The following is a 22,264-nucleotide window of genomic DNA, read 5'->3' as shown; positions in this document are numbered from 1 at the left end:
CTGTAGATTTGAACAGAAATCATAAATTAGAAGTGCAGAAAGTGTCACTTCATTTTCATGGATTGTTTTGTACCGGTACTGAAATAGTTCTGTGGAGAATGGCTCCCATGAAGAAATGTATTTGAAGTAAAGCTCTGCTTTTAGTCCTGATGATAGGAAATATTGAACTTAGTTAACAGTACAACAAATTGGTCCAGCTTGTCATTGAATCTGAATGGAATAATTAATGAAGCTGAATTGAATACTTGGACTGTAATGTTGTCTTACAGTGTACATGAGTACTTTATGAAGAGATAAATATTGTTTAGAATGTAACCTGTACCTTCCATAATTGTATGACCAAGTGACATGTGTTCTTTTGAATACAGTTGAAACTGGCTAGCCTTTTGGGGAGTTCTTGTAGGAGCTTTTTTCTGTCATCTCCCATGAGACTGGTCCAGTCCCAAGTTCCACTGCCTTTATTATCTGCATTTCTCTTCTCCCATATTGAAAAAGACACACCACAGTTGTTTATTGCAGCTATACGTTTTTTGATGAGTTCTGATTTTTCTACAGATCTCTTTTTTTGTAGAGGAAGAGCTTTTCTTGTAATCCCACTGCATTGCATCTTCAATTCGATTCTAATGTAATTCATCCTGAATGACAAGCTCGAGTGGGATACTAAGGAGTGGCTTATGGCAACAGCAGTAATTTTCCCTACTCTTCTTAGTTGACAATTCAAACATTTCCTGTATTGTATGCTTTAGTGGTGCAGCATCATAATATTCAGAATCCTTTGACATGTCACCTCTTGTTGGAAATGAAAACAAAAGTGATCATCCAAATTATTAATTATTATTTTGATTGAGATTCTCTAACTTAAAGGTTGTAGTTCTAGCTGTATTGAGCTATTGTCATTTAGACAAATAATTCGTTCATTTGCTTCCAGAAAGACATCTTTAAATGATTCCTCTAAAGTCTGGCGGGTCTCACTGCCATTTACCACAGCAACAGTGTATTTTCCTGAAAATATAGTGCTTCTAAATTAACGATGGGTTGATTGAATGTAGCAGGCTGTTTGGCCAGTTTGGGACAATAATATTATTATTTGATTGAGTCAGCAGTTACAAATAATCCTGCACTTAACTAACCTTTCGATGACAAAATATCATGCACCTTCTGCAGGATGGTAAAACTCAGAAGAATAAAATTGGTCATCCTGCTCGTACGAGCCCCATCTCCACTCAATTTAACTTTTACTCTCTCTCCATACTGTAATGTCCCTTCACTTATCTGCAATTAAATTTAACATTTTTTTTTAATGCTAATAACTATTTTAATTTTCCTGTGTAACAGCTTCTGATTGATTAAAAGCTCACATGCATCTGGGATGTTTATGTTAATTCACTTATACATAATTACATGTAGTTATATGCGTGAACAAGCATGACATAATGCATATGACACAAATTTAAAATGCATAAATTTTGGTTTCATTATTATAATCTCCACCCATAATAATATCTTATGATCACTTTTCTTTATACTCTGTTATGTATAATTACAAAATGAATAATTGCTAAGAGTTTGAAAATACTTCTAGAAGTGAATTTCTAAGAGACATATATGGACCAATGTTTGATGTCATGAACAAACTTCCTGTAAATGACTTACTATATTGTAATGAATACACTTAAACAATCATTGAAACCATGTCTGGAACATCGGTTAACAGCAAATAGTCATTTGTTTGCACAGAACATCTTTTAGCACTGTATAGATTATTTCCAATAACCAAACTATTGTTCAAAGTAGAATTAGTCCACGAACTAATATCTTGTATTTGATGGTATATAATAGCAGTAAGTGACATTGCTACACATTGCTTACCAGCATTCACACCAAAGATTGCTTCATTTCCTTGACTAGAGTCAGTGGACACAGTGGTTGTTGGATCAATGATATCAAATATTGTAGGACCTGGATTTTCCTCCACATCATCACCTGTATTTTTAGGTATTGCTAATGCTGTGTGTGCCATCAATGTTTATTACTGCTACTCCAGTAGATGCTGCTAGTGACACTGTTGGATTCTCAGGATTCATGGGAGCATGTCTATAGATTTTTACTACAGTGTGGTAAATTGTTTTAATCAAATGGCCTTTCCCAGCACCACCACCTCCAGTTATAAACAAATAAACTGGTTCAACATTTTGTGACTTCAGAGTGTTGAGGTTTTCATTTATTTCTAGTCCATGAAAGCACCCTGTTGTAAGCTTTGCATTGCATTTTTAATTATGTAATGATCTAACTGATTGACGTAATTGGTCATCAGATATTCCTCTTGGCTGTTTATACATTGTTAGTGCTGATGAACTGTGATTTCCAGTAGTCCGGGAATTTGCACCAAGCTCTGAGGGTACTTGTTCTTTGAACACCTTATCTAGTGATGATTCATCTTAGAATTCTAGTTGAATTTCAGCATTCTCTTGATCATTTATAAGATCATATGAATGAATGACAGTGCTGCATTGTTATGGCAAATTTTCAACCAATCACGCTTGGATGCATGGCGGGCTGAATGGAGTTAAACTAAGCATAAGACCCCAAGTACGCATTGCGGACCTTTTTTTTTTTTTTTCATTTTGTTGAGGAGGTAAAGGCCTGGCCGAACTATAAATGTTAGACGATCCAACATGTTGGTTGCATGTTGGACAGTCCAACACGTTGAAAATTAGGGGGTGGCCAAACGATACCAAACATCCATTCAACATGTTTGATCAAACATGAGACGCATTGAGTTGTGGGTAAGGATATTTCCCAGCGTACACCACGTTGTAACATCCACGGATTTTTGCAACATGGCGGAGAGGAAAGATAAATTTAAGTGTTGTTTATCAGTGTTATTAGTGCTTGACGAGCTTGAAGAAACCGAGTATAGAGCAAGTTAACGAGATAAAACAAGAGAATGGATTCGAAGACGACAAGAGAGTGGTTATTTTACCAATATTGTTCGAGAATTAGCCGCCGAAGACACGCCAGCTTGTCACCAGATGATAAGATTACAAGTTTTAAAAAGTGCAATCTCTCCCAGTAAACCCACGTTGAGTTGTAGCATTCGTTGCGTCCTTGTACAGATTTCTTTGAGTTTGTTTTTGGCTAGTTCGGGGGCGAGCTGGGACCTTAGTCCAACAATTTTATTCCTAATATCACTCACAGATATATCTAGTGCCTCTTCGATCGAAGAATATGCTCTTTCTCTCTTGTCTTTCAGGTGGTAGTCGGCACAAAAAACATCCCATAAGCATCTATTCCGTTCCAATAGGTCGATCAAGCGGTCAGTTTCCTCGTCGCTCCAACTTCTTGCTTTTCGTTTTGGTGTTGTTTTTTTTTTTTTGCTACAAGTCTTATCGATATTCTGGGCTGCTTCCTCGCTTGCTGACATTTTCAAACTACACTGACGCAAGCAAGCGGTGTCTATGGTAACGACTGAATTTGCGGTCACAATGCGCGTACACGCATACAACATGTTGTTGAGACTGGCCAAACGAACAAATTTTCACGCATCCAACATGAGAACAAAGAGAAATGTTGGACGATATTGGATTAAATGTTTGATACTGCATCAAACATGTTCCAACATCATCCAACATGTTGAGTGGTCATCAAACACGGTGGCCAAACGATAAAATGTTGGTTTACCCAACGTGTTGGATCGTCCAACATTTATCGTTTGGCCGGGTCTTAAGACACATCATACAATTTAGCCTCTTAAATTTGTCGTGGGAAAAATTCGACATCCAAAATAGACTTAAGGGACTTTCCCTTTATGCAAAATGGCTGTGACGGAACTAATTGCTATTGTTCGTGGAGAGTTTGAAATGAGTACCGTGACGATCCTACCATAAAAGGAAGAATTTTTCGTTAAGACATTTGGGAGACAATATTGACCAACAATAATTTCAACACGGACTTCGCCCTAAATTAATGGAATTAATACAGAAAATTATAAAAAAGGGTAGAAATTCTAAAACGATCCAATGCACACGCATTGTTTGATTGTAAAGGTGCGATCATCGAATTATCAAATAGCAAGAAAATTTTCAGTTGGTCAATAGTTTTTGTAAACCAGAGCGGTACCCAAACCGTGTATATCGGGAGTTAATAAAGAAAAAGCTCGTCCAGAAAAAAAGCACGATGGAATCCTGATGAAAAAATTGCATTTTTGAAATGAACAAAGTTCGGCTTATATCAGACTATAATCAGACCATTGAGAAAGACGAACCAGAAGGCAATAGACTAGCACGAAGCGAATTCGGAAAGCTCACACGCTTAACTAAAGGAGACAGAAAAAAAAAAAGAGTTGAAGATGGTAGAAAGAAAAGAACTATTTCAGACTGAATAATAGCTGTCTTAAGAGAAAATTAATCACAAACAAGAAGGCTGTTTAAGCTACGATATTGATCTTCTAAGCATTTTAACGATTTTGTTTGACAAATGGCTACTCTCCACTGAATCGCTCTTACCTGGAAAGACATTGATGAGCTCGCAGTGCACTTCTTTGAATCTTGTCCTTCGCGACCACGTTGTCCTAAAAAGTCTCGATACCTATTTTCGTCCCTGTTCGACTCCCTTCGGGTTCAGTTATTTTCTAGTACTGCGATGGAAATTTTCCGTCGTTGACTGATCACGTGGTGCAGCTCCCCACTGAGTGGCACAGGACAGCTGTCAGTTTATTTGTGAAATCATTTCAGTTGGGTCGACTTATTTATACGACTACTGCAATTAACCAAATCGTTTGTCGCTCCATTTAATACAAACAAAGATTGTGCCCCTCTTAGGACTAGCCTGCAGGCTATATTATTACTCTTCTTCTCCCGTTCCTTACCACAACTTACATTAATAGAATCGTTAGTTGGATGCATGCAACTAAAGCAATTAATTTCTCCTTCTTTCGGACTTTAGACCAATCGAAATATTGATAGTTTTCTGGAAATCCGGCAGAATTCAATGTCATTAGTGGCAGACAAAACCGAGAAGAAATATTTTTAAGAATGAGTACGAAAACTGTGTTCATCGTAATCTTTAATGTTATAAATAGTTATTAACAACAGCAGGAATGTATTTTTCCAATACTTTACGTTACTTTTACTCATGTTATGTGTGTACAAAGCGACATTTAATAAGGATTGTGAATCGCCCGATTCGATAACACACACAATGACCCAGACATAACGACGAAAATGTCAGTTTGGAAGGTGAGTAATGGCGGACCGTGGAATCAAAAACTTAAATAGCCTTTGGAAAAAAATCAAAGCTTAACATTTTCCCAGTCAAGTGTTGAGCAATCACACGTTAAAAATTTCATGAAAAAAAGAAGTGACTTTTTAATCATAGTAGCAATTTACGGGTAATAAGATTCCTCTGCAAATTGTTTTTAGTTGTAAAAAAACTTTTACGGAAACTCAAATCGAAATTCGCTTTTTCTCTTTATTAAAAATTCAATTAACGCGAGAATTCATGACTGGAAAAGTTTGGTCATAACAAGAAGGAAAAATCTTCTGAAGCCTTGCAGTCAAGTAAACTTCTAACAAGGCGTTTTCCAAGCAAGTGGTGCTACTTTAAAAAGTGGCACCTCCTTCGTAAAAGGGCGGTCAATTCAAACTATCAAATGGAAGAAAAAGAACTATGAAAGAAGCAGCTATTTACCAAAGGCCACAGCGCGTGCTTTAAACAACTTTAACTGAAGCCTAACCCTAACCCTGATTTTGCTTTTTCTCCTTATTAAAAAAAAAAAAAAAAACATTTAACTAGACAATTCTATGAGTTCCCAGTGAGTGATTTAAGCTTCTGTCAGAATGGATTTAAAATTTGCATCTACTTTACGAAATGCCACCGAGAGTGCTTTAATTAATTAAACAACTTTTACTGAAAAATTTTTCTCAAAGATCGACGCTTTGTGGTATCGGCCAGTTTTCCTAATCCAAAAATCTAACTCTATCTCGTTAAACAGTCCAATTCCACGAAGGGGGACTAAATCCCATTCACTACTTGCACAATCCCATAATACACCTCTATTACCCCCCAAAACGTTTGCATAACCATTGTTTGCAATTTCTCCTGGGACATGAAAATGTCCCAAGGAAGTCGAAAACAACTCCTATGCAGATTTTTGGGGGGTAAAAGAGGTGTATTATGGGATTTTTGCAAGTAGTGAATAGCCCATTTGTACCTGGGAGTCTAAATCCGCTGGCAAATTTGTACCGGGGGTCCAAATTCGCTATAGGACACCGGGCCACATTGGTGGAAGTGCTCTAACCACTTCGCCATCCCTTCACCCCGCGATGTCTACGAATTTGGAAACTCGTGCTAGCGAGCAGATTCTGTATTCATAATTAAGATTATAGAACCACAAAAACCATTACTCCAGTGTGCCGTAAATTAACGAAGTCTGTAATGCAATAGAAATGCGGTTGCTTAAAGACAAATAAAGTACATGTTAAAATTATGGACGAAACGGACAAAAATCAATGAGAAAGTACGAACGACCAAATAGACGAGAAAGCTGATACTTACAAAGGCTAATAGCTTTTTAACCCTTTCACCGTCAAAAATGCAAATTGACAGTTATAGATAATACTCTGTCTAGCGCCAGACGATTTTACTCGTCAATGGGAAAGCCCTCGGCAGTCAAAGGGTTAATGAACAACAGAGGAATTGATTAACTTTTGATATAGACAAAGCACGAAACCACACAGAAAATTAACAGAAAATAGGCGTGACACGGAAAAAAAAGGCCCTTACAAAGAAACAAAGAAAGCATATTTACAAACGGCAGCAACAGACAGCAAGAGAATGGGAGCCTCGTTAAGCAGGAAACAGTCAAGAGGCATGTCATGACCGGGCCAATAAACAATAGACGGATTAAAAAAAAAATTCAATTTCACTTCCGAATATTGCTTGTTTGATACAGTTCAAGTGCAATATGAGAGGATCATTGCTTATCACATTTCAATGCACAAATCAACCAAAACCTTTGTCAAAAAGATCGTTTTGAAGTCGAATTAATCAATGATTAGAAGATGGTTTCTCGTATTAATGCTAACAATAACAAACTAACAATTAAGCTTATAATTTAATATTAAATATACAAGGGAAAATACACACTTATGACTGGCTAAAAATAGTGCATTTCGCGCGTAACACTGGGCAACTTTTAGCTGTAATACGAGTACAAATTCCAAATGAACTCTCCACAGGTTTCCAAGTTTTCAGTTGAATGACGTTTGGACTACATTTTCGTAAAAGTGTGAACTTAACAAACGTAATCTGTTTCAACAAATTGGTTTAATGAACTACATAGAAAATTAAAGCATGTGTTGTCAAAATTCTTCATTTTTTCCATATCATCAGTATGTTAATAACCCTTATAGGCCGCAAAGGGCCAAACTGCACTCGAGATCATGAAGACGAATAGCTTGCTGTCCTCGCAGTCTGCTCTCATTACTGCAATGTGATTTTTTTTTCTTTCCTCCATCTCGAAAGAAGCTAAACTGTATCGAAACTCAACATGATTAAGTCCTTTTTTTTGACGCCAAGTTTTTTCTTTTTGTTTCAACAAAACTCTCTATCCAATTTTACTAGAAGCCCTGATTTAATTAACTTTAATACTGGTAACTATAAAATTTCAATTTGCACAATTTCACTTTCGGAAAGAGCCGCTGCCACTGTGCTTCAGCAACAATTGTCTCCCTGTCGAGGTTGCGAAAATTAGCACATGCAAAAAAAAAAAAACTGATAAATCTTGAAGCCCATTGCTATTTGAACCTCGTCAATCGCGATTGACGTCTGTCTGTGGACAAGACAGAAGACGATCGACAAAAACCTCTTCAAATTTTCGTCGCGTGGTTATGCAAAATTCCAAATTATGTGAATTATAACTAAAAGTGGACGAAAATCTACAAAAACCTGTAGCGCCCTAAATCCGCCACCACAAACACTTGAGCCTGCTCGAAGGCTAAAAATGTGTTTTTGATAAACTGCTACCAAAATAGACATCCAAATCGCAAAAATCGTGGACATAAAGAAATGAATCTACAGTGAATCTGTTCAGTCATTACCGGCGTGGACGGTATAAGTTGCAAACGTGAGGTGTTTACTCAAACGTCAGGTATTTATTTAACGACACTCAAATGCTAACCGTTTTATCTGCGATACTCACCAATACGAAGTTCCTGCTCGAAGATCACGGCCACTTTTTTTCACGGGCGGATATTTCGTGAGTGCCGGTGCCTGCTCTTTCACAGCGTTGTTGACTGGGAAAATGTTTAGCTGCGAGGCTAATTATCCTTTTGTCTACTGGTCTAGACCCTTTGATCTTCCGACCCTCTTACCTGCTACAGTCTTTTTAAAGTAAAGCTATGATCCTCCCAGTTATAAACGCAATTTCAGCAATTGCGTAGAGAAACTGTCGTCAAACGCATTTTCCATTTGGCAGAATTGTTTCAAAGTATTTTATAAGCAAAGCATTCGTGCTGGCCACTCATCCGATCAATGAAATTCACCAAATAGTTTGTCGCTCCACTTAATTTGAACAAAGATTGTTTTCCTATTAGTAGGGTTCACTTGCGTCCAATTGAACGCAATTACACGCAAATGGAAACTTTTTTATCCAGTCTTCATATCAAAGAGTAGCCATACAAATGATATTAATGTTATTGAGGAAAACATCTTTCAGTTAGTAACAAATGTGACATTGCTAACACCTTCAATGATTTTTTTGTGAATATCATCCTCTCATCTTCCTGAACCGTGGCGAGAACATTTTCTAATGATTTCTGTAATCATCCAAGTGTAGCTACAATAATTAAGTGCCAAAAGAGCTGAGACACTTTGTTCTTTTAAGGAATCTCGAACAAATCCCTCCCACGCGAAGGCTTTCCACCCCCCCCCCCCCCCCCGCAGGAAAAGCTGCGTACGCGCCTGAGTAGTTTTTCAGATAATGTATGCTACTGATTGAAAGATTATATGCGTTCAGCTCAGACAACAAAAGGCTTGTGAGGAGGACAGTCAAACGCTTTTGATAGATCAGTCCCAGCCAAAGATGCGTGCTCCTTTTTGTCCAGTGAAATCTTTGATTATTCGATTACACAGAATGAGGCGGTTTGCGGGCGGCTGAAATCCCTACAATTTGCCGAATGCCACAAATACAGTGATCGGTCGGTAATTTGATTTCAGGTTTTCATCACCCCTCTTAAAAACGGTTGTCACTTGACTACATTCGAGAAGGATCGATGTTACTTTTCACCGGTCGAGGAGTTAAATAGTTTTATAATTGGGCCAGCCATGACACAAGCAACATCCTTGAAAAGACGTGCCGGGATGTTGTCATAAACCAGCTGCCTTTAAATTGAAGGGGGGGGGGGGGGGGGGGTGATTTCAAAATTCACATAACCATAGTTGAACTGGGAAGACCGCAAATAGAATAAAATCACCTTAATGTTACATTTTCCACTTCCACTTTCCCCTCTCCTTCCGCCCCCCTCCCCTCCTTTAATGTTGGTAACGGAAAAAGGAAGTGTTGGCGATAAGAAAACAGAGAAAACAACATTGTTGTGCATGTGTGTGTGTGTGTGTGTAGGGGGGGGGGGAGGGGGGAGGAGATAGGTTCTGCACTTTAAGCTTGAGCGGACGTTAGGTTATCGGTCCTTAAAATATGATATCTAAACAATTCTGATATCTGATATGTGTAACAACAATATGTAATCCGGCATTGTGAGCTTTTCTTTATAAGTTCTATTGCTTTTTTTGTTAGACAGCACCCCCCCCCCCCCCCCCACCCCCTCTCCTGCGTATACACCTGACTACTTAAGCAACAGTTACCAAAGAGTCTATCAAAATAGTTGGCTACAGACTCTATGTTGGGCTCCTTGCTATTGAACATTTTTCTTCACGATACACTTTTTAAGCCCACCAATTCAGATGTCTTTAATTTCTCATGCTGATGACACTCAATTTCTTCTCTCTGGACCTATAGACTTCACTGAATTATGATCTAGTTGTTGAATCAAAATGTTTCCAAGTGAATGGTATGTCAACTAATCCGTAAATTAAGTGCCTCTTCACGTGGATTCGTAAACCATTGAGAATATTTCTGTCTTAATAGATAACACTGCACTTCAGATAGCTGATAGAATGAAACACTTGGGGTCTGTATTGACAGTGGGCTTCATTTCAACTATGCATGTTAAGGAGATTGCTCCAAAAATCAAGATCAAACTATAAACTCCGTGATTTACTGATGCTATGAAGAAAAGTTCTTCCTCACTTAACCTATTGCTCAATTGTCTGGACCACTGGACCACAATTGTCTGGACCACCTGTTACACAGCAAAAGCAAAATGCTGATAAACTGGAGGCGCTAAGAATCCACTTTGTAACTTTTCAGCTGCTTTTTTAGAAACATCAAACTTTAATAAACGGGCCCAGGAAAAAGTTTATTTAATTTCTATCCCTCTTAATTCTATTTCTACAGGGGCCTGAATGCCATTGACGCAGAGTTCCGTATACCTGGCCGTGATATATATGGAGGGCTCAAGAATCAGAAAGAGTAGTTCACATGAGTGATACTGCTATCTAATTAGGAATACTCGTGATCATAAGTAACGCGTTGCTCTATTCAGTCAGGAAATCAGTTTGTTCTGGTGTACTGGGACACCAGCCTGAGTACTGAGTACGGTTAGAAAGATTAGGGTCAGCTTAGGATTACTTTTGGTTATTGTACAAGGATATCAATTGACTTACTGTTAAAAAAAAAGAAAGTAGTAATGAAAATAACTGTGTTGGGTTAAGCATGTTCGTCCTTGCATGTAGTGTATTGGTGAAGACACAGGACTATCGATCTGGATGGTTAGAGTTCGAGTAGCGGTAACTGCATTGAACAGTTCTTTGTTTCCTTACTATGTTGTAATATTGAGACTGAATAATTAAGTAACAGAAAGCGATAAGATAATAGGAAACACTAAGAAGATGTGTTGAGATGCGTTAAACAGATCTTGAGGGAAGGTACGGGTGTTTTCAATCCTTTTGGTAGAGTGCGTATCCAACTTAGGTAACATGAGAATCACCAATTTAACCTATTGTAGGTAAAAACGGATTCAACCTGAGCCCGGATTTAATCGCGACAACATATGCACCTGTGTGTCATTGTTTGTATGTCTCCTTGCAATTGCTTGTGCGCCGTTGCCTGATGTCGTGATTTTTTCCCCCTTGGTTGTTATCAAGGCTGCCAGGCTTGCTTTTACTGTTCGCGTAATTGTGATGAAAATTTAGAAGCAGATGCCCAAATTTAGGAAAAACGTTGCTCGTCAACCAGCCATTGCAGTCTTGTCCTCTTTCTTCCACGTGTAAATCTGCGAGAAGTACAGATGTTACAAGGCAAGGTTCTTTTTAGCGTTTCTTATTATTTTGTCTGTTATATGTGATCTCGGCCGCCTCCATCTTGGTGTTTGTGTTGCAGGTAAAATCCGTTCTCAGGTTAAATCCGTTTTTACTTCGGTTAAATTGGTGATCCTTATTTTACCTAGGATGAATACGCACTCAAACTAATCAGCCCCCTATAAAAGGATTGAAAACACCTATACCTTCCCTCTAGCTCCATATTACTCATCTCACCACATCGTCTTAATGTTTCGTATCATCTTATCGGTTTCTGTATTCATACACTTACCCGTTCAATCTCAACATTACAGCATAGTAAGGAAACAAGGAAGTCAGTACTATTCACTTACCGGTTCTCGAAAACTTTAAAATTTAAACTTTATTAACAAAATAATCAATTTGTTGGTCCAAGGGGGCCTGAACTAAAAAACATGATTTTACAAGAATCTATATATACACTATTAAAAACGATGAAAATTGTACAATACAATTGGTCAATCCACTTAGGAGATATCATTAAGAACGTCTAATCAAGTATCGGTACTGAATTAAATGTCAGTATCGTCTCCTTGGCGCACAGCAGATGGAATGAATGCGGCTGCGAATGTCTTGGTTCGGCGTTTAAAAAATGGGAATGTTCTTGGATTCCTGAGTCCGTAGTGATGTGTTTTCTTTTCAGATAGTAAACAGTTCAGCTTGTTGGTGGGTCCAATAGCAGATTCGTATAGGACCCTCTAGATCCATAGCCCTGTGTCTTCACCACTACGCTAACACCCTCGACCCAACACAGCTCTTTTCATATTTTACTTTTGTATAATAAGTCAATTGATATCCATGTATAAACCAAAGCTAATCCTAACCTGCCCCTAATTTTTCTTTAGGCTTAATTTAGGCTTCAAAAAAAGTTCCTTCAATTTATCTGAACTATATATGTGAGTGTGCATTCAACCTAGGTGAAATGAGGATCACCGATTTAACCTATGTAAAAAGGGATTCAACCTGGAAACGGATTTTACCGGCATAAACATTTGAATTGGGCTTTTTTATACGTCTGTGCCGTAGTGATAGTTTTTACTGATGTGCACTGTACAAAGGCGTTTACATAAACAGTATACGTGCCGCTACCAAATTGATTTTTAATGTTCTTGTGAGCCCGTGCCTGTCTGCTCCTATACACACTTTGCGCTCGTTGTCTAGGATTTGTAGGCATTCAGTCTTATTCTCTTGATTGCATGTATCGTTGTATGCCTCTCACAGTTTGTGTATCAATTTTGTACATTCTAATAAGCCCTTGTTTGTATTCCCTGTTGTGGGCAAAGTTCATAATCCTTTGTTACTTGTCTGCTACTGTGATCCGAAGTGCTTTCTATTGGTGCTTGTATGTACTCTTGTGCACCTGTGTCTTCGCTTTTGTATATGCTCTTGTGCGCTTGTGTGTCTTAATGTTTATATTTTCTTTTTAGCGCCTGTATCTTGATGTTTCAACATCTTTAATGTGTTCCCGTGTACTCATGCGCACCTGTGTCTCAGTGTTTGTATGAAGTCTCGCGCCGCTGTGGCCCACTGTGTACTCTTGTGTGTCTTAACCCTTGCCGTAACCCTAAATCCCCCGCCCCACCCCCCTCCTTTTTGAAACCAGAAATATCCTTGTTATTACTGCAGTTCCTAGACAGCAAATTTAAATAAGGAATTTGAGGTTCCTAATCATAATTTGCATTTCTCTTGAATGCCTGAGCCATTGTGTTTGCATTTACTACTGCGTGACACGTTCGTGTTTTAACGAATTCACGTGTACCAGGATAGTAGTGTAAGTGTTCGTAATTACTGTTGTTTTTACGAGAGCCTCAGGGCGGATCCAGGATTTTTCTAAGGAGGAGGTGCACCACCAGTATTAGAAAGCTGCAGGTCTTCTCATGGGGGAGGGGGGGGGGATGAAGTTAGGGGTAGGGTTAGGGTTATGATTAGGAACCTCAAATACATTATTCAAATTTGCTGTCTAGGAAATGCAGTAATAACAACGATATTTCTGGTTTCAAATGGTAAAATAAAGTGACCCTGCCCCTAGATCCGACCCTGAGGCTGTCTAGTGCGCCTTAAATTCGTAATTAAATAAGAAACGCACTTACCAACCCCACCAGAGCAGACATTACAACTGACTGGACACCTCTTAAGCTCTTAAGCCAATAGGGAGAAATTCTACTGCATTCTCCTCTTTTAGCCCACCGGGCACAACTCTGATTCTGATCAAAGCACGCGGCTGAAAGGCAATTGAGGAAGGAATATTAAAACCTTTTAGTTTACCTTGTAGACAGTCAGTCAGTGAATGTTTGAAAAAAAAAAAAAAGAATTTTGAAACATCTCCGTGTCAAATGAGCAGAGATCTCCATAAGCTCAGCGACGTCAGGAACCCATGACCCGGAGCCTACATCTCCGTTCTGTTGTTGTCACGGCGTTTTCACAGACCGATTTATTTTTAGATCCGCGAATGAGAATCCCACAGGAGCCCGATGACCAATTGCAAGTAACTAACCTGACGTCATAGGGTCACCGAACCGGAACTGCCTTTGCTTGTTTTCGGAAAAGTAGTCTAAAAATAGATCGGTCTGTAAAAATGCCGTGACATAGGCCCAGTTATTTTAGCTTTTGAAACCAGAAATATCTTTGTTATTACTGCATTTCCTCGACAGCAAATTTGAATAATGTAGAAGCACTCCAAAAAAAATAAATATTTGTTAATGATGTAAGAACATTTTTTGAGAGCAAGATTCTTTTGTGTGGGTCGATCTTAGCATGCAATACAAATACACAACTTCAGTAACTATGCCTGCATATGCACTTTGTATCTTTTTTATAAGAACATCTAATTTTTGGGCCAAGGCTGACATTCTTAATTTAAGTTGTGTGGTATATTAAGGTCGACTGCAAACTGATTTATATCATATATTAAAGGGGCTAGGTCACGCAATTTTAGGCCATTTCAGCACTGATCGAATGGTCATAGAATTAACTAAAATATCAAAATAACTGTTCAAAACTATAGAAGAACTCTAACAAAACACAGGGAAGCCAAGAAGGGACATGGATGGACAAAACTGGAGAAGATTGAAATGGATTGAATTTGGGTAAATTTGAAAAACGTCGGCCCACCCTTTTTCAAATTGATATCAGTCTATGTCAAAATTTCATTTACAAAGCTGGAAAATCATTCTCAGTTATGAGGCCGTGAGTTTGCAAATGAAAGATTCTTGCTCTGCCAATATGACGTTTAGAGCTCATAATTAACAAAAATAAGCAAAATTACCTGAAATAGAATGACCTAGCCCCTTTAAGAAAACCACAAACGTCCCCAAGATTGAGGGCAGTAAAAGGGGAGCGTCCCCATCACGTTTCACGGAAAATAAAATGGCGTTTCACATCTCGCAGACAAAAAAATGGTCATTTCACGTTTCACGTAAAAAAAGGCGAGAAGGCTGGGAAGCTTAAAATTGAAGACGTTTTTAACCGAATCTCAGCCTGGGTATGTGCTAGTATGTTCTTAAAATTTTGGTTAATCTCCTCCTAAATCGAACGTTCTTTTAAAAGAGGCTCGTTTAAAAAAGAGTGTATATAACTACAATTTTGACCAGGTACAATGTTGACCATGGAAACCAGGTTACGTAATCGCCACCATTTTGAATACCATTTCGTTATAAACCACGCGGTGGACCAAAACAACGAAGCTCTTTTTGGCTGTTTTCTTTTCTTCCACGTGCAGATGTACATCACACCATTGTTATGTGTCTCTGAAGATTACTTGGAAACCATCTGTTGAAATAGGGGCGCTAAGAGGCGCTATCTGGGGCTCCAGACAGCAGCTCAGACAGGTTAAACATCGCGAGTTATCGATCCAAAAACTCAGTTCCATCGTGGTTAAAAGTAGGACAGATATAGTTATAGGCACTCGTTGGAAATTGTAGCATCAGCTAGTTAGCAGGGTTATCGAGGTGATATGAAAATTTTGTCTCTGTCTCTTTTATGATGAGGTCCTCTCCTCCGAGTTTGTTACTAAGAGAGCAGAACTCGTTTTAGTTACTGAGTAAGGGTAGAGCTCGAACAGTACTCGACTGGTGGTTGAACAAAAGAAAAAATCACAACACACTACACATTTTTTCGATAATTTAATTAAGAATTATAACTCGTTATAAAATCTTACATAGGTATTAGTATGCGACTAGTTACGACTTGCTGCGCCACTTATGTAGCAGCTCTCGTTACCTGCTATTGTTTCAATTGCTATTGTAAGCAGCTTCTATTGTTTTTAAGTATAAGCCATTATTTCATCTTTTTATTCTTTAGTTCTTGGTTTAGGTATTGAGCCAATCACATTATACGTTACGAGTTCTGCTACATGACTCCTTGATCCAACCAATTACAATTTTCTTCAACAGTTCTATACAACTGCTTTCGTAGCAGCAACTACTACTCTTACCACTACAATTAACCGGATCATGCTTCACTTACGTACGCTTTCTACACATTTTGCTCATTTTATGAAATATAAGCACTGAAGATAAAGTAAAATCCTAAGTTTAATGGTTTACAATTCATTACCACATCGATAGATGCGAAGAGCTAGCGAATTTCTTTGCAAAACTTTGCATAGTGAAACCAGAAGGACAACCTTAAAAAGTAAGAACCGCACTGAAACGATAAGTTAACACTGAAATAGGCGCATAAATGCTTAACGAAGTTGTCAGGTTTGAGGCCATTATATTAGAAGAGAAATTGCTCGTTGTTGACTTAGTATAACACCCAAATTTGCGATCACATATTTCATCTGTGAAAATGTCAGCAATAAAGCCATACTTACACGAAGACAGGGTAAATAAGTAAAATGAAAGCCCCTAAATCAGTGGTCAATGGTGTCAGTTTTATTGAAACTTTAATATTCTCACTTCCCCTCCAGTCAATCTCGACCCCAGAGCTCTTCTCTTGACTAAGGGAGAGAAGAGCTCTGGGGAACCCTGAAACAAAGTGTCTTCTCATTGGTATTCGTGAAGAACAATCAAAAGCGTCTCTAATTTGGTGCAGTCATGTTAGCACTAGGAGTCAGCGGGCGCCGTAAGGTTCAAATAGCCAAATTTTGGCTACAAGAACGCAACGGCGCATGTTCTCCCACATAGAGTTTCCCAGAGCCTTGGGTCGATCCAAGGCTCTGGTGACGAGAATGCCCTCCAGACACATATGAAACAATGAGTCTGGGACGAGAACAAGTGCAGTACGTATGAGCGTTTTCTCTTTTCTGTTTTCTAGATTGATCATCAGGCCAGACAGAGAGCTGAAAAACAGATGGATCTGCAAAAGGACAACAGATTCATTATGAAACACTTCACGCTGCTATTTAGGAGCAGGCGTAGCGTAGTTGGTTAAGTGCGCGGCTTTCGGAGGAAGAAGTTCCCGGTTCGATCCTCGGTGACTTCAACGTCTGTTTCGACTTTCCTCTGATCCGTGTAGCTATGGCTTCAAATACCCGTAAAACGGAGCACTGACGGAAGGAGGAGGGTAATGAGTGTACCTGTTTGTTTCCATTGATACCAGCCCTGCAGCTAAAGGAACTACTGACGTTAAAAAAAAAAAGGAACTTTACATTTACCTTTTAAATGAAGTGACCTTACCTGTAGCTACGTAAAACAGAAGTTTGTTCACAGTCCCCAATCAACATTATTCGCTTGTTTAATTTTCTCTATATATACAGATCTTGTTACTTGTCTTTCATTCATTGAGAAGAGTATATGCAACTACGAAAATATTTTCCCCGTATTGTTATGTTATTTATTTTATGAAAACTAGATATGCAAGTGAATAAGGTGTGATGTTTATCGCTTCATCTTGTGACCTGTACATAGTTTGGCAGTGATTACAGCTATAGTAGATCTGTTTTCCGGTCTTATTTGGATTGATAGGATTACGCCAGCTTATTGATGGCCGAGCGCAATCTCGGAAGAACCCCAAATGCATGGCTCTGAGACTCTCAGCCGACTAAATGAAATGATAGGTTCCTTAACGCCGTGCACGCGCGCGCAAAATCCATTTAACACTATCTTCAGATTTCGCTTTCCGTTATAAACTAATATTGCAGCTATATTTGAAATTCAATGGCTCAAAAGGACTGTGAACAGTGTTCTTTTTTCAAATGTTACGTTTTCTTTCATTTGTAATTATTGTCTTACAATAAATTACTTTTTTTCATTTTCTTCTTAATATCAGAAATGTGGTGGGATTGGGGGGAGGGGAGGGGCTTACATAAAAGAATTGACAGGATGCTCTTCAAAACTTGTAAATGTGTCTTCTTTGGAGCCTTCGTCTTATATTATTATTATTATTATTATTATTATTATTATTATTATTATTATTATTATTATTATATTAACAATGTATACGTATGTTCTTAAACTGGTCATGGGTGCCCTCGAAATGATTTGCTTTCTATTGCTGTTGAAAGAAATGCTGCGCAAAGTTTAAGCAGGTCAAAATACTTGTCCTTGAAGCATGCGCATGCGTAAATCGTAATTAATCTTCGTGAGTTATGAGCAATTGTTGGATGTGTTTTTTGTTATATTCGTAAGAATTTAGGTTGAGGCAAGTATAGAATGATGCCTTCAACATTTATTATATATTCTAAGTGACCAACTTATCCAAGTTCAATACTGTTTTTATTTCACGTTGTGTCTTTGAGAAATCAATCGACAATTAGTGAAGTCACTTGTAAACCATACTTAATTCTTTTTACACTAAACCAAATACACTTTGAGGCTCTTGGGTGATAATTCACAAAGCGCGCAACCTACAAATTGCGATAATGTAGGATTCTTTAAGCAATCTGATTTTAACGATCCGCCAACTGTACGCGATTGACGGAAGTGAGGAGACGAAACTGCGGCTGGTGTTTGGAGTCTGTATGGCAAAGGGAGGGGCAATCGCATGGTGGCAAAGGGGGATTATAACCAATCATTTCTCTTCAACCAATAGATTAACAAACAAATAGTCCATATACGTTATAGTGATTTCTTATGAATCGGAGGCAATGAATTGAGGCGATGTTTATTGATGAATTTTACTTGAAATAATTAACATGAGACAATAAATGAAATGAAAATGATACAAGTTCAATATCTTTGTTATTCCTTTCGCACCCCAGCAAATGCCGTTATTCGGGCGTCTTGAGGTCTGTCATTGAAGCTATATTCCAGTTTTGTACTTGATTTACTTTAATAAGGGCAGTGGAAAAATAAAATAATGTTAAAGTAACTTCTTTTCAGCTAAAACCTTTCAGCAATGTCTTTTACATAGCACCGGAATAAAGATTAAAATTTAAAAAGGAAAGACTATCATAATTTTTACTGAGATTAACGCAGATGTCTGGCTAGCACAGCTGATAGTGTGCAAGACTATGGTGCAAGAGATCTCACGTTCGAAGCCGTGCTGCAGGAGTTTGAAACAAGAGGCATCTGAAACAAACAAACAAACAAGATAAGGATAAATTGATAGTAGGCAGATATGTAAACTAGCGTAAATGGGTAGATGGGTAGTTAAGTACAGCAACGACGATAATGGGCAGTTGATAACAACGGGGGTGTTTAATAGTAGGAAGGAAGGACAGAGAGGAGAAAAGAAAAACAGGGGAGAGGTACTGAGGAAAATGAGAAGGGGAGAGACAGCGAGGAATTTTTGTAAACATATTTTTTTTTTGTTACACTACTAGCCAAAAAAATTTTAAAATGTCGCGGAAAGCAAATTCTACCAATTAGGTGGCAAAATTCAAGTCACGTGCCTAAAACTGACCAATCACGTTTTGTTATTCCGTGAAACTACGTATGCTGAAAGTGATCCGCCAAAATTCTAAAATTCTCGCTCCCTGATTGGCCAGTTTTTGTCATGTGACTAAAGTCTTGCGATCTGATTGGCTAAACATGCTTTCCGCTAACCAAACGATGAAAATACATAATTAACAATGAAAATCCCGTTTAGAAGGTCCAAATAGTGCTGTTCACTAATTCCTTGTGGGTCAGTTTCAATTTCATCTTGAATTCTTAGGAACACAAAAATATTTCATTTACTACTGCCAAGAACTAGAATAATTTAACTTAATAATCAATTGTTTGTTAGTAATTGTTTGAATGTTTTGTTTTTGCAAGTCATTTCAATCTATTAGTCGCTGTTATTCACCAAATACATCCTTATTACTGAGATCCGTAAAAGTAACAACGGCCAACACGAATAAATTTCACCATTTTTTTCTTTGTCGCCCATATTGCTCCAGCAGAGGAATCACCGAGAAAAATTACATAGGTAATGAATCTTCAATTCGTTAGCTGTGAAAAAAAACCCATAGCCTCCGTTGCTAGTATTCTCGATGAAACGTGGTCATCGAGCAGCGATTCTAGGAAAAATTCTTTTTATTGTACGGCGTTAAATCTGTAAATTATGATATCAACTGTGCTATATTTCGTGAAGTCCAGAGTTTATAATTAATAGACCGTATTCATAAATGGCGGTCACATTTATAATTCTTTTGTCCACGTGCAAATTAGCCTACCAAGCCTCATTTTAGCGCAGGAAATCTTTTCAATTCACTGTATCGTATCGAGGCTTGGTAGGCTAATTTGCACTTCGACAAAAGAATTATAAATTGACCGCCATTTATGAATAAGGTCTATACTAATCGCCTTTCGATGGCCACTGTTTGACTGTTGAATTAAATAAATACATTTCTAGTCATGTAACTTTTAATTAGTACAAATTGCTTTTCGTTGGCCACAGTCTGTTTGTTAAATTAATATATGTTTAATTATGTTAATTTCTTTGTTTTAATTTTGTGTGTTGTGTGTGTCTGTGTGTTTTGTGTGAAAGCCTGATTACTGTATTATCGTCAGCCCCCTTGATAAGCCTAGGTGCTTTTGGGGCAAACAATGGTTAATGTGTAATTAAATAAAAAAAATAAAATATATATACACAGACCTTGACAGGCGCAGATCGAGTCAATAAACAATACTGATTAAAAAAGGCTAGATATTGTCACAATCGAGTGTTTTGCTTTTAATTTAGCGATCCATTCCATTGTCTTCAATTTAATTTATTCCATTTTACCAGTTAAATTTTTATGTTGTTGGAACGGTAGAGAGCACATATCTAGTACATACCTTTAAAATCGTTCCAATTGTTGTGAGTTTTTCCATCACGTAACCAGTAACCGTATTGGTTTTCTAAAGCAAAAGAAAGAATATACATTTAAAAGAGTTAAATTCCCAAAAAAACCTTTTTCTCTTGCAATATGGCCTTTATTCCTTTTTTTTCTTTCCAATGTTTGCGCCATTACGTGTATATTGTAACAAATTCTTTTAAATTTTGCACAGTCAAACGACTGGAGTAGAAATTTAAAGCATGCATAGCGACTTAAAAACTATTTTTATCGGCCACACAAGCTATAACCTAAACAATGTTACAATGTATATCAGACTGATCAGTGGCTAAAATGTCAAAGTGATCCCATTTAATTCTGTAGCCTGTTTGGGTAATATGATCAGCAATGGCAGTTGACCGGCCTATGTGACAATAACACAACTGAACTTATTCAATACAAGGAAAAAAAACGGCATTCATTGTTTGTCAGTTGTTGTATTTTGTATTGTTTCTTTAACTGTTCACTATTGTTAAAGCGATTTCTGTCCCATTAGAGTGAATACATATTAAATTACGGGTCCCACATTGGACAACCAAAACATAGAAATGGCCGCCAATTGGGGACGCAAAATGAGGCTGTTTAGCATAAAGACAAACTACAATAGGCATGCGGCTTGCACCAAGTTCTGATTGGCATAACAAAAGAGTCAATAATTGAGACTTCAACAATAACAATAACGCATATGAGGTCACACTGTAAATGACGGAAGCCATGTTAGTTACCAGCTCGAACCCAAACTCCTTCCCTTTTCCTACTTAGCGTAAAGGAAAAGAGAGAGCCTGGGTTCGAAGCAGCTTTGTGACCCACACTAGTCCAAGGGGAACGAAGTGAATGCCTTAAGTCACCATTAAAAACATTGCTGCTGAAAAAGAGAAAAACTTAAACGCTTAAAACATTACCATTTTAAGCTGTATTTGTCACCTGCATAAGTCTTTTATCTTTTCTCCACTCTTGTGATCATCAAAGTTCTGTCAAGCAAAAATAAATGATCAGCGAGCTTGTAATTCTGTTCTTGTGTTATAGTTTTCGTGCTTCGCTCAGAAAAGTGTGCGCAAACAGCATAATGTAAGTCGATGACGTAATTGTCTGTGATTGGTTTCAAACTTGCTATGCATTATTCATGAAAAATTCCTGAATTTGCCAGAATCTGCTTTCTTCTCGTCGTGTAAAGATGGCTCCGATATACGAATTTTAATTTCAATTTTGAAGCTCGAAGACGACTTCTTGGCGAAGAGAATTGGCCACCTTGGGGAAACTTTTAAGTCAAGGTAAGCTTCACCGAAGCTGAAAGCTTTTTTGGGCTTTTTTGCGTTCAAAACGGCAAGCTAAGCAAAGAAATATTCTGAGTGTTCGCACGTGCTCCAAACTCTCCTGGTTTGAAAATTATAAATTCAACTCTAAAGAAAACTTAAGTCTTCCTTACATTGAAAAGTAAACTTATTTTCAAATAAAAGCGCTTCAAGGTCTATGCTCGTTAAAATCTATAATTTTCTTCTTCACTTGGCACATTGCAGCATAATTGTTTTAGATCACCTTCTGCGGTGCACAAGAGTATACACAAACACTTAGACTCAGGCGCGCAAGAGTAGATACAAACACTGAGACACAGCCGCAAAAGAACACACT

General features: G+C 37.9%; 1 protein-coding gene across 7 annotated transcripts in view; it reads right to left on the bottom strand.

Annotated features, from left to right (window-relative positions):
• The window catches only part of LOC138057059 (uncharacterized), a 274,162-nt gene that overhangs the window by 1,488 nt on the left and 250,410 nt on the right, over positions 1–22,264 (bottom strand). The window contains exons 1-2 of one of the 7 annotated variants that reach the window (XM_068903073.1): positions 8,201–8,255; positions 323–4,704 (exon numbers count right to left, since the gene is read on the bottom strand). In XM_068903073.1, the coding sequence (XP_068759174.1) occupies positions 323–634 (312 nt within the window). In that variant the 5' untranslated portion in view covers positions 635–4,704; positions 8,201–8,255. Of the gene's footprint in view, positions 1–322; positions 6,035–8,200; positions 8,256–22,264 lie in introns of those variants that run through there. The other 6 variants (XM_068903072.1, XM_068903074.1, XM_068903071.1 and 3 more) reach the window with 6 other exon arrangements.

Source organism: Montipora capricornis, chromosome 7 (assembly GCF_036669925.1).
Source record: "Montipora capricornis isolate CH-2021 chromosome 7, ASM3666992v2, whole genome shotgun sequence".
Taxonomy (NCBI): Eukaryota; Metazoa; Cnidaria; class Anthozoa; order Scleractinia; family Acroporidae; genus Montipora; species Montipora capricornis.
Note: the sequence above shows the minus strand (reverse complement) of the source record. Positions and strands in the feature narration are given on the sequence as shown.